The 16,452-nt window shown below is 40.6% G+C and overlaps 1 protein-coding gene across 1 annotated transcript; it reads left to right on the top strand.

Moving 5' to 3' along the window:
- The first annotated feature begins 1,309 nt into the window (after nt 1-1,309).
- On the top strand, nt 1,310-16,056 carry LOC143296315 (RPA-related protein RADX-like). Its single transcript, XM_076608183.1, has 15 exons — nt 1,310-1,443; nt 1,862-2,026; nt 2,782-2,914; nt 3,318-3,449; nt 4,158-4,336; nt 5,452-5,531; nt 6,336-6,572; nt 6,743-6,822; nt 7,982-8,088; nt 9,103-9,243; nt 10,485-10,682; nt 10,777-10,898; nt 12,383-12,425; nt 13,868-13,952; nt 15,593-16,056. The coding sequence occupies exons 1-15, from the start codon at nt 1,381-1,383 to the stop codon at nt 15,937-15,939; spliced, it is 2,112 nt and encodes a 703-aa protein (XP_076464298.1). The 5' UTR covers nt 1,310-1,380; the 3' UTR covers nt 15,940-16,056.
- The last annotated feature ends 396 nt before the right edge of the window (nt 16,057-16,452 follow it).

Here is a 16,452-nt window from a genome sequence, read left to right as displayed (position 1 = left end):
GACTAGCTTTCCGACACAATCCTCCATGGCCGGAACCGCACATTGAGGGAGGGAGGCTGCCTGAGAGGACTGAAGCCGGAGGAAACAGAAAAAAATTGAAACGACGGACTGTCAACATTACAAAACTGTGTACAGGAAAACCATTTGCAGAGATCCAAGCCGCTGTAACTCTCAGCTAAAGACCTGAAGGAATCTGCTGACTGAGTTCAGGCTGGGGCAGGCGCCTCAATGGCCGTGACCGAACTCTTCACAGATGACTGAGTTGAGTAGCACTGAGCAGCAGCAGCAGTAATAGTAGTACTAATGGTAGTAGTAATGCAGGAACTGCCAGATTGTCTACATAGGCCTCGCGGCCTTTTTTTTATGTCCCCTTCAATATCTGTCTCTTTTTCCTTATTATTTTGTGTGTGTGTGTGGGGGGGGGGGGGGGGATACGCATTCGCCGGCCCACAGGTTATTTCGCTGTCTCATTTATATAGTCACTGGAAGTTCACTTTCGTTAAGATATAGATAAGAAATGAACTTGAATAAAAAGATAGAAAATTAAAAGATTGGGGGTGTTCATATCAAGGAGATTTTACACACATTAGTATTCCTGACAAGTTTAGTTTCAATTGGTAGGCCATGTTTGTGCAATTCTGTTAGCTGACTGGACTGAATTATTCCGGCCGCCGGAGTTCTAAGTAGGTCGTACGTATTTTACAGTGCTCCTTATAAACTTTCATCACAGAGTTTCTTGTACTCTCGTAATCTGACATTCTAAAAATATTATTTACACTAATATCATTGAAACAAACTACATTTTGTAGTTTCGATCAAGTCTACTCTCACTATAACCCTCAGGCTACCTTTAAATCAGTGAATGCAGATGAATGAGCTCGGGAGAAAAAAAATGGGTGTTGTGAATAAGTGTTGTATTATACTCCAAAAATAATACAGATCGATACTGTAGTATTTCCGGAAGAGACAATAAACCGAGGTCCCGTGTGAGTATTATGCACTTAGCACACGATAAAGACCCCACGGCAACAAAAGGATTAATCAGTTGTCCCTGGCAAATATATGCAGGGAAACTGATCCACTGTAACAGTAAAACAAATGCACTGACACACAGGAAAACGAGCTGTGTTGAACAGTGTATGGTACAGAGCAGAAAAGTACAGTAAAATTGCTTCACCGTGAGGAATCTAATCGCTTTAGTATTATACATAGAGACTGAAAGCAAAGATAGCAGGGTCAGCTTTGTTAAGACCTGACGATTTAACAACTTCCGGTTCCGTTTCAATCATCGAAAGAAGATGGCGGAAAACTCAAACACAATGATGTGAACGTAGCAGAACCCGAAGAGAAACGTTTGACAGATGGGTCTTGTAAAAATTGATGATGTCGGACGAAGATTCCTTCGATTATTATGACGATGGTTTTGAGCAAAGTTTGCTGACGGTAAGTTTGGACATGTTGATTTCAAAAATATTGTGCGATCAATGCGTCAGTTTGAAACTGAAAGTGGAGTCAGACGCTCTGTGATTGTGTGTGTGTGTGTGCGTGCGTGCGTGCGCGCGCGCGCGCGCGCTGCGCGGTGTGTGTGTGTGTGTGTGTGTGTGTGTTTAATTATAATATGTGTACCACTACTAGTAGGGATGGGTACTTTCGAGATCAAAGTTTTGTACACAAACATGATAGCACCAACAGTTCATGCTTTATTTTATGCGATTTTTTTTTTCAAGAACAAAGCAAACCTTAGCCATACATTGCTCTACAAACTAGCACAAATATAATCTAACAATTACACTGAATTCATAAGATTTGACTGTGTTTGCTTAGTGTTCCTGGCTTGCACAGAGCATTTACCACATTCCAGGTGACGGACATACAGAGGTACATTGTTGACCCAGTGTTCCTGCAGCAGACAGGTCTGACTGACCCCTATGCCTATGATGCCTATGACCTCACTGTGGCAGACAGTCGACGGCGTGTCCGAGTGGTGCTGTCCACTTCCTTGGACCATCTGGTGGCCAAGAGAAAGGTAAAGGAAGCTGCTTGATTTTTTTTTTTTTTTTTAATTCCCTTTCTTTTTATCTCCCTCCCTCCCTCTCTCTCTCTTCATCTTTCTTTTTGCTTTTCTTTTTTCAGTATATAAGTATGCAAATATGTGTTGTTTTCTTTCATTTGTTTTCTTTTAGTCATTAGAAAATATATATAAAATTTGTTTTGTATGTTGTCATGCTGTAGGTTTTTGAGACAGATTAAATTACCGCAAGTTGAAATCTGTGCATAACAATGCAGTCTTGTCATCTGTCCTACTGTGATGCTGGTTATGATTTTTTTAAAAGTCTATAATGATGATGTTCCTTATGGTGGACATCACTAATATTTATTATAAACAATTTTGTACAATGTAACATTGCAGCACATTTAATAGTAGGTAAAAGTCAACAGAAAAAGGAGCTCTGATGGATGGGAATTATGCTTTGAGTGTGTGTCTGTGTCAGTTTATGTTTGTGTGTGCACATACATGTTTTTCTTCTCAAATGGTCACTACACTCAGTTGCAATGATATTTTTGTTACTTTGTTAAATAAGCACTATTTCATGAATGCATAGATTCAGAGGGGTCAAAGGTGAATTAAACTGACATTGTTGAAGAAAATGAAAGTTAAGAACATAGAGGAATGGTCTCAATAAATTTTCTGGATTGTGTAGATCAACGTTGGGTCAGAAGTGAAACAAAATTGGCATTTGCTGTGAGACTACTTCAGTAATGTTTCTGGAATGTCTGTAGATCAAGGTGGGTTCCCGTGTGAGACTGACGTCTGTGAAGGTACGTTATGACGAGACGAGGGTGAATGGTCCCGGCATTCCTGTGGTGGAGGACTTAACTGTTGTCAGTCAGCATCATGCAGCTGCCATTGATGGTGAGAACTTACCCATTGTATACATATGTTTATTTTGTCATATTGACTTAGTGGTCTGATTTGGCCAGTAAAGTGTTTTACTTTTTCTTTTTTTTTTTCTTTTTCTTTTGTATCTGCACATGATGTTTATGTTTTTAGTCAAGGTTACTTCTGTTTAGCTTACTGAAAGGATTCTAGTGTGCGTGTGTGCGTTTGGATCCCTGTGTGAGCTGTGTTTAGGTTTGTGCGTGTATGTGAAAGTGTATGTGTGTGGTGTGTGCACATGTTTTTTTCAGTACAAAGAAAAGGCAGTGTGGAGAACACATATTTCAGTATTTTATCTCATCACATTATATAGGCATGTGCTATTGCTAGTACATAAATTTCATGTCCCCCCGCCATTTATCCCCGCTCCTTGTTGCAGATTTGAACATGTTGCCATGGTACCCTGAGAATGATGTGGCAGACACATGCCATCCTGTGGCGTCACGCCGAGGATACTATATGGACCTATGGTCTAACACTGATGTTGCCAACACTGCAGATGATTTTCAAGGTATCATCAACTTTTTCAAAAAGTTTTTCACTTTTATGCAGTTTCATTTTCATTCAGAAGCTGAGTCACAGAAGAGTCAAATAAAAGAGGAGAAAAAATATTTTATTGAAATCATATAGCACAGAAGAACAGAGAGAAGATACCCTTTCACTTGTGTTTCAGTGATTAAAAATGAGGACTATTCTACAAATGAAGAAAGAACTTAGTAGAGGAAAAAATTGCGAATGCCACCTTAAATTTTTCTTGCTAAGTGATGATATCTTCATCAGGAGTCATGACAACAGTTGTAAACATGCAGATACCTGCTTGACAGGCGTGGTCACTCCTGTAAGTGAAAGATTAAAGCGAAAGACAATCAGGCAACTCACTGAAGCTGGCATAAACTGGAAAAGGTAAAAACTAAAGAAAAAAAGGTATGTTTTGTTACGTTGCAGACATAACAGAAAAGCAAAAATAATGATTATTAGAAGTGATTTATGTGCTTGGTAATTCTGAAGTCGGAATGGTCAACATCAGTTACCTATGTCTAATCATAGTGTGAGCAATGGGAGACAAAGAGGCATATCGAATTTCGATTTTTCTTCTCTGTTCTGCTCTCTTCTGTAACTATGTTGGTACAAAATTTTTTTTAATCATCTGAATAATTTATTATGTTTGTGCCTTGTTTCTCACCTGATAACTGCTAGGGATTTCTGTTACCATCATCAGTGCAAGCCAGTGGGAGCCTGGGTAATGTGTCCAGCCCTGACCTGTACAGTGTTCGAGAGATTGCCGCACACTGGCAGACCCTCAGAGCATCTAGGCCTCGCCTCTTGCTACGCGTCATGCGCAGGTCAAAGCTGTTTCACTACGCTCGGCCCAGCAAAACGGACAGGTGGCCTTTCCAGGTGGGACTTTGGTTATACGCTTTGATCGTGGATTGTATTCATGTGAGCAATGCGTTACCGAGCTGGAAGTTTTGGAATTGGACTTTTGTCAGGGTGTGTATGTGTTTGTGACTGTGTTGTGTTGTGTTTTCCATTACTTGTTTGTCGCAGCAGATTTCTGTGTGTAAAATTCAGGTTGTTCTGCCCGAGGACAGCCTGTGACCACAGAGCAATGCCACCCTTTTTTTTCTCTTTTTTTTTCCTGCTTGCAACTAATACAAGTTTATTTGTTTTACTGTCAAAGTGAATTTTTCTACAGAATTTTGCCAGGAACAACCCTTTTGTTGCTGTGGGCTCTTTCATGTGTGATATGTGCATGCTGCACACAGGACCTTGGTTTATCATCTCATTTGAAATATCTTTGTGTATGACACTAATGTTGTGCATGTGTTGTAACATGTGTGCACACATTTTGAGCATGCATATGTGTACATTTATGGGTACATTCATGTTTGTGTCATGTTTGGAAAGAAAACCTTTATATCACACACACACACACACACACACACACACACACATAGATAGATAAAGATAAAGCCATCAAATCTGGACAACAATTAACATCCTTCAGACTTCCACTTGCATACAGTGATACTGTATATATATTTGAATACACAAAGTCCACAGAACCTTTCAGATATTTGATAACCATGCTGTTTTCAAGCAGCACATGCTGTATGTCTCTCCTCTTCTTCTTCTGCGTTCACTCGTATGCACACGAGTGGGCTTTTACGTGTATGACCGTTTTTACCCTGCCATGTAGGCAGCCATACTCCGTTTTCGGGGGTGTGCATGCTGGGTATGTTCTTGTTTCCATAACCCACCGAACGCTGACATGGATTACAGGATCTTTAACGTGCGTATTTGATCTTCTGCTTGCATATACACACGAAGGGGGTTCAGGCACTAGCGGGTCTGCACATATGTTGACCTGGGAGATCGTAAAAATCTCCACCCTTTACCCACCAGGCGCCGACACCGTGATTCGAACCCGGGACCCTCAGATTGACAGTCCAACGCTTTAACCACTCGGCTATTGCGCCCGTCATGCTGTATGTCAACATGTTTGTTTTCAGTTACATCTGGTGGTTGGGGATGAAACTGGATGCTGCATGGCTGTCTTTTGGAACGTCATGGCTCCCAGATACCTCAACTTGTACGTAGACACAGGATTTCCAGTGTTTGTTTTTTTTATTCTTTCTTTTTTTAAACTGAATGGTGTCGATTACACTGCCATTTTCAGTGAAATTGCAGCTGTGTTCATCCTCAAGCTACTAGGGCCAGGCCACCAAAAAGTTGTCTGACATAGGAAACTTTGCTGGAAGCTTCTGTGTTTTTTTGAAAATATTTTTATCACAGACATGTCCAGGGACATTCAAAAATGTATCGTTCACACACTTATGCTGTTTAAGCCACTGGGAATTGACCATTCACAATACTTGGTTCTGTTAAAGCCTTTGCTATCAAAGACATGAGAAATTGGTTAAGTTGACTGTTGTTGGCTGTAAGAATAATATACACTCTATCTTTTCTGTTTTCTTTTCATCTCTTGAAGTTATGAATGAAATGGATGATTAGAGAATTAAGTGATTTATTGAAATTGTTTACATTGCTCTTGATACACTCAGTATCCTACCTCAGGGACTGCCAAAACAAGACACAAAATATACATGTATGTGTGTATTATGATGGATAATATATGAGTTGAGTGTTACATTCTGTGTGATGTTTTTGAGTGTATATGTATATGAATTACTGTTCGTGTTTGGTTGGATACCTTTGCATAGTTATGTAGGTAGGTATTAATTTTCAGTGTTTAAATGTATGTTTTACACATCAGCTTTTAAATTTTGCAGCACAACGAAGCATGTTTTACACATGGAAAGTCACTGTATAAATCAGATTATTATGATTACACTTACAATTCTAGTCCTAATGCTTCTTCGTCACTTATGGTCAGCTTGCAGGAAGGCAGCGTGATCCTGGTGAGGAACTTCACAGTCAAGCCACGTTTCCAGGTGGCCGAGCATCCCCTGTGGGTGCCCCCTGGACACACCTGGCACGACATTGACATCAACATCAACGCTCACAACCCGCTGGCCGAGGTCACTTTGATTGACGAGAGAGATGTAGAGGATCTGCATGATGTTCGTCTTCCATCACTGACAACAAATTTTATCAGCCGTAGGGAGCTGAGGTAGGCTTCATTAATGGCTATGCATCCGACTAAGCGAGTGTCCATGGGTTTGAATCGAAAATATATTCCAGAAATACATTATAATATAAGTTGTTTCAAATGTTCATCCAGATATACTCCAGAATTACATTATCAGATTATGGTATCAGTTGTTTCAAATGTTTGTCCAGATATATTCCAGACGGCTACATGTGTGACATAGCGGGCGTGGTGACGTTTGTTGGCGACGTGCAGAGAGAGAAGGCAAAAGGTGAGTGAAGATACACACGCATGCACTCACCCACAAACACACACACCTACCTGTCTGTCTGTCTAACCTTAAACTCTCATTGTCCTTCTGACTCTCAGTCTCTCTTCTCTATCTCTCGACTGTTACCTTTATCCAGCTGTCTGTTCTTGTCTGTCCTCTCTCTCTCTATCTATCTATATATCTATCTGTCTCGTTCTTACTCTCACTCTTTTTTTCCTAAATGTATATTTATTGCTATTTACGCTCGTATTATTGTTGTTGTTGTTGTTTTCGATAGAATTTTTGTGTGTTTCTTGTAATTGTTTATTTCTGTGTCATCCTTTCCTGCCCCCACTGCCCACATTTCTTCCCTTTTGGGGGGATTTTCTTCTCTTTTCTTTCTGAGGGCAGCATGTAAAAAAGCTGTATAAGCTTATTCTTTTACCCTCAATGAAGATATTTTGACTTGACTTGACTTCACACACACACACACACACACACACACACACACACACACACACAGTCTTTTCTCTCCACAGCAGTTTATGTGTGGTGTGTGAGTGTCAGAGGCCTGAAAAGGGGGCAGCATAGATTGGTTTCAGGATCCTCTGAATGTAACTAAGCTTATAAGTAGAGGGCAGTAAGATCATCGTACGACATCTTCAGCAGGTGGACAGGAAAATGGTTGGACCATTTCCAATATCTCTGTTGCCACAGACTACAGAAGTGTAGCTTGGCCCTAGTAGTACGGAACAAACTGTCCTTCTGAGTCTGTCATGCGGTTTACACTGCTTCCATTTGGCATATAGTCTTATTGAATGATATGCTTTTGTGCTTTATTAACTTCTGTTGGCTTTGTGAGTATGCTTTTATGTTTGTGTGCACAAACTTGTTTTTCTGTGGTTTGTTGTAACTGGATGGATGTATATTTATACTTGTATTGCTTTTATTGTAAATGCCACAAGCTTCCTGTCTGGGAGGTGTGAGTGTCAGTCTGCGTTATTATTATAATTATTATTATTGTTGTTGTTGTTATTATTATCATTATTATCACCAATATTTTTATCATTATTAATACTATCGTTATTATGATTATCATTATTATGAATATAATCATTATCATCATGTTTTTTTATACCATAATCAGTATTATTATTATTATTATTATTTCCTGTCTCAGGGAAGTCTGGTCTCAGCAGCGGTGGGTTCTGGCAGAAGAGATGGCTCCATGTTGTGGACCACAGCAGTAACCTGCCCTTTGTTGTCCAGCTGTACAGAGGGGTGCAGGTACTGGTCATCTCCATGTGTGTGATAAACAGGGTGGTTTTGCTTTCGGTCAGTGTGCATTGTCCATATGGAATAGACAGAAGCATTAAGTTGTTGTTTTTTGCTGTTGTTGAAAAAAAAAAATTTGACAAAAAACAAGAACGCCAGAGAATCGACAGACAGACAGAAAATACGAAAAAAAACTTAGCCGCATGGAGAGCACAGGAACAGGAGTCATAATGGCTGCCGGAAAAAGAGGGCGCTAGCCAGTGGGACAAAGGGGAGGTTACCTACTTCCGGGAGGTTATCGGCCGTAGTTTCGTTTTCTCCGCATAGGCGGATAGTAGTTTGCACAGGCAGGAATGTCAGACCCCTGCCGGAGTCTGCACTAGTTGGGTCACGGTAAGTATGTTATTTAAACGTAATTTTAGATAGAAAATTTCCTTTAACAGCATCATGTGTTAGTCTAATCAGTTTGTGCAGTTTTACCTAAAAACTTATATATATATAGAGAGAGAGAGAGAGAGAGAGAGAGACGATGATAATATGAGTACTTATATAGCACCTATCCTCGGTTGGAGACCAAGCTCTAGGGGCTTTACAAACACGGAGTCATTTGCACAACAGGCTGCCTACCTGGGTAGAGCTGACTAACAGCTGCCATTTGGGCGCTCATCATTCGTTTCCTGTGTTGTTCAAACAGGTTTCAATCGCACATACATACATACTCATACAGACGTTTAACATATAGATCTATGCTACAGTAGACAGGTAGATAGGTAGAGGAGGGAAGGAGATATATGCATCACATCATTTGACATTTGTCTTCTTTTTTTATGATGATAAACAAACAGTAATGAGTGACAGAATGTAGAGTGATTTTGTATATAGACGGTCTGACTCATTCTGAGTGGAGGCTTTTTTTTTTCTCTTTTTTTTTCTCAGATTTTTTATCTCAGTATGGGAGAATGAAACAGTTGGATGAGTCCACATGCTTCGACGCCTCTTTGGAACTGTGTGGGGTGGTATTTTCAGAAGCAGGAGTTTGAGGATGGAGGACTGATGACTGGTGCCTTCATTGTGTGTCGCAACATGAGGGTAGTCCGTGGGCTGGACAGTGTGCAGTCATCCCGAGAGCCTCGCCATGTCTATGTCACGTCATCCAAAGAAACACAGGTGGTTACAGATAGGTTTTGGGACCCATGTGGCTGTGTGTCCAGTTGTTGTGTGTGAGTGAGTGTGTGTGTTTTTGTTTGTGTTTATGCTCCACATGTGTATGCATGCATGCAGAGTGTATGTGTCTGCATATGCTTTGATAGTTTCCTAAACAGATTGTAAATATTTCATCATCTTCATAATGACAGGCAGAGGCTTTATTTGTCGCTACATTTGTGTGTTGGTCTGTCTCCAAATCACTATACATATTCTGTATATACTCACGGCTAGAAACTTCCAGATAATTTTTAGTTGTTCTGGGGACAACTGGACTATAAAAAAAAACCCAATAACTTTTCTACTTAATTTTCACTTGCCCTCTCCAAGTAAAGAGTCAGTTAAAAAAAGAAAAAGAAAAAGGTAACTTCTGCTAGTGCACCAAAAAGTGAGCAGACATAATTCATTATATACATTGTATGTATTACAGAAAAGAAAAAAAGGTAACGGGGAGTGGTATTGGTGTTAAAGTGAATATGGGAGAAGGGAAGTCTGCACTGAAGCAGACTGCTCTGTCACCCTTTTTACTGACACAGTCATGAACTGGGTGCCCAACAGACAAGTGTAGAGGGCATTTCCTACGGTAGCCGTAAAGGTTTAGCTGTCCGGAACAATCAGACAGGTGGATATTTTGAGCTCTGATACTACATCTACTAGTTTCTGTGCTCCGTCTTTTTCGTCTGTCCTTAGCACACTTAGCTGTTATGCCTTTTTACTTCATCCATCCATGTGATGGAGTTCTCCGTCAGTCTGACGGATGAGAAGGCAGGCAGGCTTATCTGTCGGTGTGTGTCATATGGGAGAAGAGGCCGATTCTGGATGCGCAGCACTTCCCACAGAACTTCCATCCAGAACTTGCTTAACTACTGTTGAATAGCATCTTTTATTATGTGTCGCTATTATATACCTATCCATTAACTGCGATTATTGCATGTGTATAGCTGTGATTATTGTGTATTTGATTTACTCTTCATAACCTTTTATATGGGTTTTTTTTTGTTTTTTTTTGTCTCCTGTGACTCTAGCATGTGGATGACTGTGATTATGGAATGGTTGATCTAGGCTGGCATCTAAGTGTTTTATGTTTTATGTCTTTTTACATATTGAATGACTGTTTCCTGTGTATTTGTGTGTGTGTTTCACACAGCAAATGAATTCCTCTTATGGAGATTATAAAGTATTCTGTATTCTTTTCAATTTTTAAGCTGTACGTCAGTGAAGTGGATGAAGACGTGGACTACCCATTCCCGGATGACACAATGCTGACGTCTGCCCGTCGGTTTGCTAGGGCCAGGTCACAGGACAGGGTCACACACAGAGGGTCGCTGTGGCGGATGTTGTTCTCCTTTCCCCTGCAGCCCACCTCCTTTGAGGCCTTCACCATGCAGCACGAGAAGTTGGAGGTGGGCAGAAAGATACATTATATGCGTGTGTCTGTTTGTCTGTCTGTATGTCTGCATGTGGAGTTGTAATGACACGCTGTGTTTTGTGTCGCAGCTGACCCCTTGCAGTGGGTGGCCGGCGTTGGTGGACAGCCTGACCTACAGGGAGTCTGCACAGATCGCTGTTCAGGCCGCGCTGCTGGATGTCAAGTTCCACCCAGGACACGCACGCATACGGTACTGTGGTCGTTTTCTAATAAAAAGAATTTTAAAGTCTTTCGGCGCCAAGTTTCTGTGTGAAGAACACTCCCCGCCGCTGATATTTTAGAAACGATGCTCTCAGTCACAGGCTTGGGTTCTTATCGAAACAACACAGTGGACTTGTTCACTTCAAACTCGGCCAGGGGCCAAAGTTTAGTCATTGTTCTATTGGTTTGAAACTGGTTGCAGCTGTCAAGCTTTGTTACAATGTGAAAAATGGTCTTATCAACATGACCCCTTGATGTTGAGAAAAGTCGCTGAAGGCAGTCCACTGTCTAATCAACTAAAGTCGCCTATGGCAGTGAAAAAATTAAAGATGGTTGTGGTGGCTGAATGGTTAGAGCACTTGGTTCTTGCTTGAGTTTCCCAGAGTTTGATCCCCACTTTTGGCTCACCTGGTAGTTCAAGAGTGGAGATATTTCTGATCTTCCAGGTCAACATAACGGGGGCCTCTGAACCTCTGAACCCCCTTCATGTATATACGCTTTCAAAAGATCAAACATGTATGTTAAAGATGCTGCAATCCATGTCAGTTTCTTGTGGGTTGTGGAAACAAGAACATACCCAGCATGCATACTCCTGAAAATGAAGCATGCCTGCCTATATGATGGGGTGAAAACTTTCATACACGTTAACGTCCACTTGTACATACAAGTGAAAGTGGAAATGCAGTCCACGAACACAGAAGAAGAAAATTGAGGGCATACAGAAAAGAATAAGGAAGAAAAAATAAACACACACTTACTAAAACAGCAAGGCAATGTAAATTGTCTGTCTGTGCAAGTATAAGAAACAGTGTGTTCTAAGTACTGTTTGTCAGAATCTACATGCAAGATGAATGCGCAGTGTCAGTATGTGTAACACAATATAGATTTGTATTTTTCATTTTTATCATTAAGTATTTATACATATTTGTTGAGATTTGTTGCTTTTTATAACTGAAACAAGGATTTTTCTGTGGGCAGATTTTTGTAATAATGCCAGTTGGCAGAGAATTTGTCTGAAGTTTGACATTGTTATATGCTTTTCTTTTCTTGTTTTTTCTGTGGGCTAGTAGTGTTTTAAATCAGGCTGATTATTATCCAGCTTAGCATGTAAATGTAGGATCTAGCCACTGGAATGAATGATACTGGTAATAATTGTCTGTTGACTTGCTGTGTTCCATGTTGAAAGTGATTTGTGTAGGCTGTGCATTGGTTTTGGAAAAAAAACACCCAAAAAACCACCATGGTGGGGTGGAAGGCTTTTTGATGCAAATGTGAAATAAAAAGTTGTCCGGGATGCCTGAGGCCATGTTTTGGCTTCACTGTTATTCTTCAGTTTAACCGTAGTGCGGAAGATCAAATGAATCATCTTTAGCTTACAGTTTGTGTGTGTGTGTGTGTGTATTCTTAAATCACATCTTCATATTTGACTTTAATATTTCATTTTAGAAAGCATGTTTTTGCTTTGTTTGACAGGAGATCGAAGAGAACACACACATCACAAAATCAGCAAAATCAGGTAAGAATGGCTTGTCACCATGGCAATGCTGATATGTATATGTGTCTCTTCTTTTTTTCTTTTCTTTTTTTTTTGATTCAAGATATAACAAATATATATGTAACAAAGAAACACAGATGTTATACAGTCACTTATTATAAAGACGATTTCTTACATGTGACAGTGAATTTGCTTGTTGGAGAAGGTTGAGATTAGAAATGTCCAAAATAAGATATTCAGTTAAAAGATTTTTTAAAAATAACTTTAAAATTTCTGTTCTATCTTATGTCGTTTAATTTCATTCTTTATTTATTTAGATTTTATTAACCTGTTCACTGCCAGGGAAGCATAACTATTGCTGCAGGGCCTCTGCAAGGGAATTTTCAGTGACAATGGGATGGGTATGAATTGACAAAAAATGTACAGGCCACATTTTTTGTCAAAAGTATGCAAACCATGTTTTTTTCTGAAAGGAAATTGACCAAGCTTGCAATTAAAAATACTTCAGGCTCATGTGACTTGTTAAAATGTGTAAATCTCAGAACTGGGGAAGAGGAGCTCAAATTTACACAAAGAAATTTGTTGTGACAATAAAATACCATAGTTTTCAGCATACAAGAGGCTATGTTTTTTTTTCTTACTCAATTTGACCGGAACATCTTATCGGATGCATGTGCCCTATCTGCGTCTGAAAACTAAATTCTGTCCGCCGTTTCGTTCCACCTGTCACAACAAACTCAACATACAACACCATTGTTGATTACAATAAATGCACGTAACCACAGTGAACAGCAACACTTCAGTCTTATCACTGTTTATTTTGATATAGTTGATGATGATACTGATATTTTTATATTGTTCATGTTCACCACCGTATCCAGTTGAAAACAAATGGCATATTACACCAAATTTCAAGTGAACATGATTGCAGTTTGTCCTTAGGCCATGAAAAAATAGATTTATCCGAGTTGGGGAAAAATTATGGTTCGAAAGTCGAGAAATCATGAAAGACCACTTTTCTAGAGCAATGTGAAATGAAAAGCAAATTGGTGAATAAGATTGAAAGCATTGCTAGCAGACTGGATTCTGGTTGAACAAGTTAATTAACTAGGACTTTACAACAGTGTACATTTGACTGAAGACTTCAGAATTGTACAATCTGTATTTAAAGAAAAGAAAAAAAGAAAAGCATGTAACTGCAGACGAACAGAGTAACAGAGCCATGTCAACAAGCAAGCAAAAAACTATTCTTGATTCTTATCCGGTTTTTCTGAAGATGATATCACTACTCAGAATTCAGCACCCATGTAGAGGACTTTACCGCAGATGTAGTTTAACGGACGTGTGTTGCTAATACTTATTCAAAATAACTGTTTTCTTTAGATTCAGGGGGTGCATCTTATGCATGTGGTAAAACAATACACTGCAATGCAATGCAGCTGGATTTTGAACTGTGCTTCCAGCAAGTGACAAGCACGTCAGGGGCAACAGCAGAGGACGGCACAGTCTACCTTGGGTACAAGTACACCCCTTTAGCTGATGATGCAGGTATTGCTCACCGTCATTCTGTTCATCTTTGTTTGTCTGATAATTTGGTGTTGGCAAGTTATATGTTGAAGGCACCGTGTCAGAATCGATAAGGCATTGGAACGTGTTATCCAGTATTGACCAGGGATCAGGGTTTGAGGCCCTGTTTGAGCACGGTGTTTGCATCCTTGGGAAAGGCACTTTGATTTTCCTCACTCCACCCAGGTGTGAATGAATGGGTACCTGACTTTGGTTTGAAAGGTTAAATCAGTGGAAAGTGGGGACTGGGTCCTGCCTTTCTGTGCTGAGCTCTAAATACAGTGATTATGAAATCACCGTCCTGATGGCTGATGGCGTAAAAGGCTATGGGACCTTTAACCTTTACCTTCTTGAACTGCATGCTTGTTTGCGCTGCTCGCTTGATCAGTTGTTTACCATTTTAGCACATTATAAAGTTATATTGCTCACAGTTTCTGTCTGCAGTATGTTACTGCCCTGAGCACCCCTCCCTCCTGAAAGAACAACAAAGCAACAAATAGATGCACACACAGATTGTCATTTTCAGCTCAGTTGGTCAAGGCTTTTCTCTTTACTTTGGAATCGTGACTTACAGAACAATAAACACATTTATGAACAAACGAATAATGTTGAATAACACAGGGTTAACATGAGGATTCATAGAGGTATTATCCTCTTGTGCAAGAGAGAAGAGATAAAATGATATAATCAAGACTATTTAATCCTTTGGCCCTGTTGGGGCTTGGAGGACACACACACACACACACACACACAGGCACACATACAGGCATGCATGCTCCCACACACACGCACGCACAGACATAACATACACACACGTGTGTGCACACACATGCGCGCATGCACACACACACACACACAGATACACACATACAGGCAAATATGCTCACACACACACGCATGCACACACATAACACACACACATACACACACACATACACACACACACACGCACATGCACACGCACACACATGCACACATGCACTCACACATGTGTGCACACACTCACACACACGCGCACACACACACACACTCACTCATACACACACACACACACACACACACACACACACACACACACACACAAAGAGATGAGGGGGAAAAGTACTGTAAAAAAGTTATCACCTGGTCATTTTTTGTCGGTACCCATGTTTGGCATGGTCAAGGCTTTGACATTCCTTGTTTCCCTGTTGGATATATTTTGTTTGACTGTAAATGGTCAAAAAAAAAAAAAAAAAAAGATTAATTTTTGATGATGTGTTGTTTACTGAGCGACGTTACAGTTCATTTTCTTTCTTTTCTGTTTCACACAGACCTAGGGTAGGCTCTCATAACCTGACCAGTATTTTTAGTGTATACGAAGATGAGGCATTTGTTCTGTTTTTGAAAACATTTTATTTTATTTATCATACAGCAGGTGTGGTGTAGTGTATATGGACCAGTCCACATCCTTTGGCATCTTGAAAGTGAAACTGACCCCCGAAAACGGAGTATGGCTGCCTACATTGTGGGTAAAAATGGTCATACACGTAAAAGCCCACCAGTGTACATACAAGTGCACATGGGAGTTGCAGCCCACGAACGAAGAAGAAGAAACTGAAACTGGAATTTCTGTTTTATTTCAGAGTCCAGACCAGAGGGCATGACAAACATGAACGAGGATGACTGCTTCACCTTCCAGTGGCGGGGCCTGAACGCAGACATTGTTCTGAACACTGTGCGACCTTGCAACCTTCGTTCCTGCCCCTCCAACCTCACCCTGCACGCCCTGCTGTCGGGATCCTGTGATGCCAGGCCAGGGGAGGCTACTGTGGACGTTCGGGAGGATGTTGCCAGGAGACTGGAGGAGTCGGCGAACTTCCGGAGTGTGGCGTCGTTGACTCGATATTTGGTCCTGTTGGACCTGTACTGTGTTGATGGACAGACTGCCGTGATGGGGGTCAACCGAGCGTTTCCACTGCGTGGACACTGATGACACTTCAGGCTCAGTTGTTGGAAGCTTCACCTTTCTTCTGTCCCAGAATTTGGAATGTCTTGTTTTTTACGATATTTTGCTGATGATGGGGCTGCTTAAGATGCTGCTATGGGGCCCCATCATCAGCAAAATATCGTAAAAAACAAGACATTCCAAATTCTGCTTAAGATGCTGCTATGGGGGAAGATGGCGGGCGTGTCAAAATTCTCTGTCTAAAGATTTTCTAAAGACTTTCACCCAAATCTAAACTTTTTGACAATTTGAAAAAGAAATATATTACTGTACAGGGTGGCGAGTTTTTTGGTTTTTCTTTGTTTTGCTTTTTGTTTTTGGCGACTGAGGACTTCAGTTCAAGCAGCCTTGTGAAAACTGTGTGCCTTTCACGGATTTGGGATGAAGTTCGCTCAGTGATGTGACAGTGTCTGTTGGCGGCGTGCAGCCTGTGCACTCGGGAACAGTGATTTCCTCATGTGTCAGCTTTAACGAAAATTAGTGTTGTGCCTGTTTGTT

The sequence above is a fragment of the Babylonia areolata genome, chromosome 21, assembly GCF_041734735.1.
Source record: "Babylonia areolata isolate BAREFJ2019XMU chromosome 21, ASM4173473v1, whole genome shotgun sequence".
NCBI lineage: Eukaryota > Metazoa > Mollusca > Gastropoda > Neogastropoda > Buccinidae > Babylonia > Babylonia areolata.
Note: the sequence above shows the minus strand (reverse complement) of the source record. Positions and strands in the feature narration are given on the sequence as shown.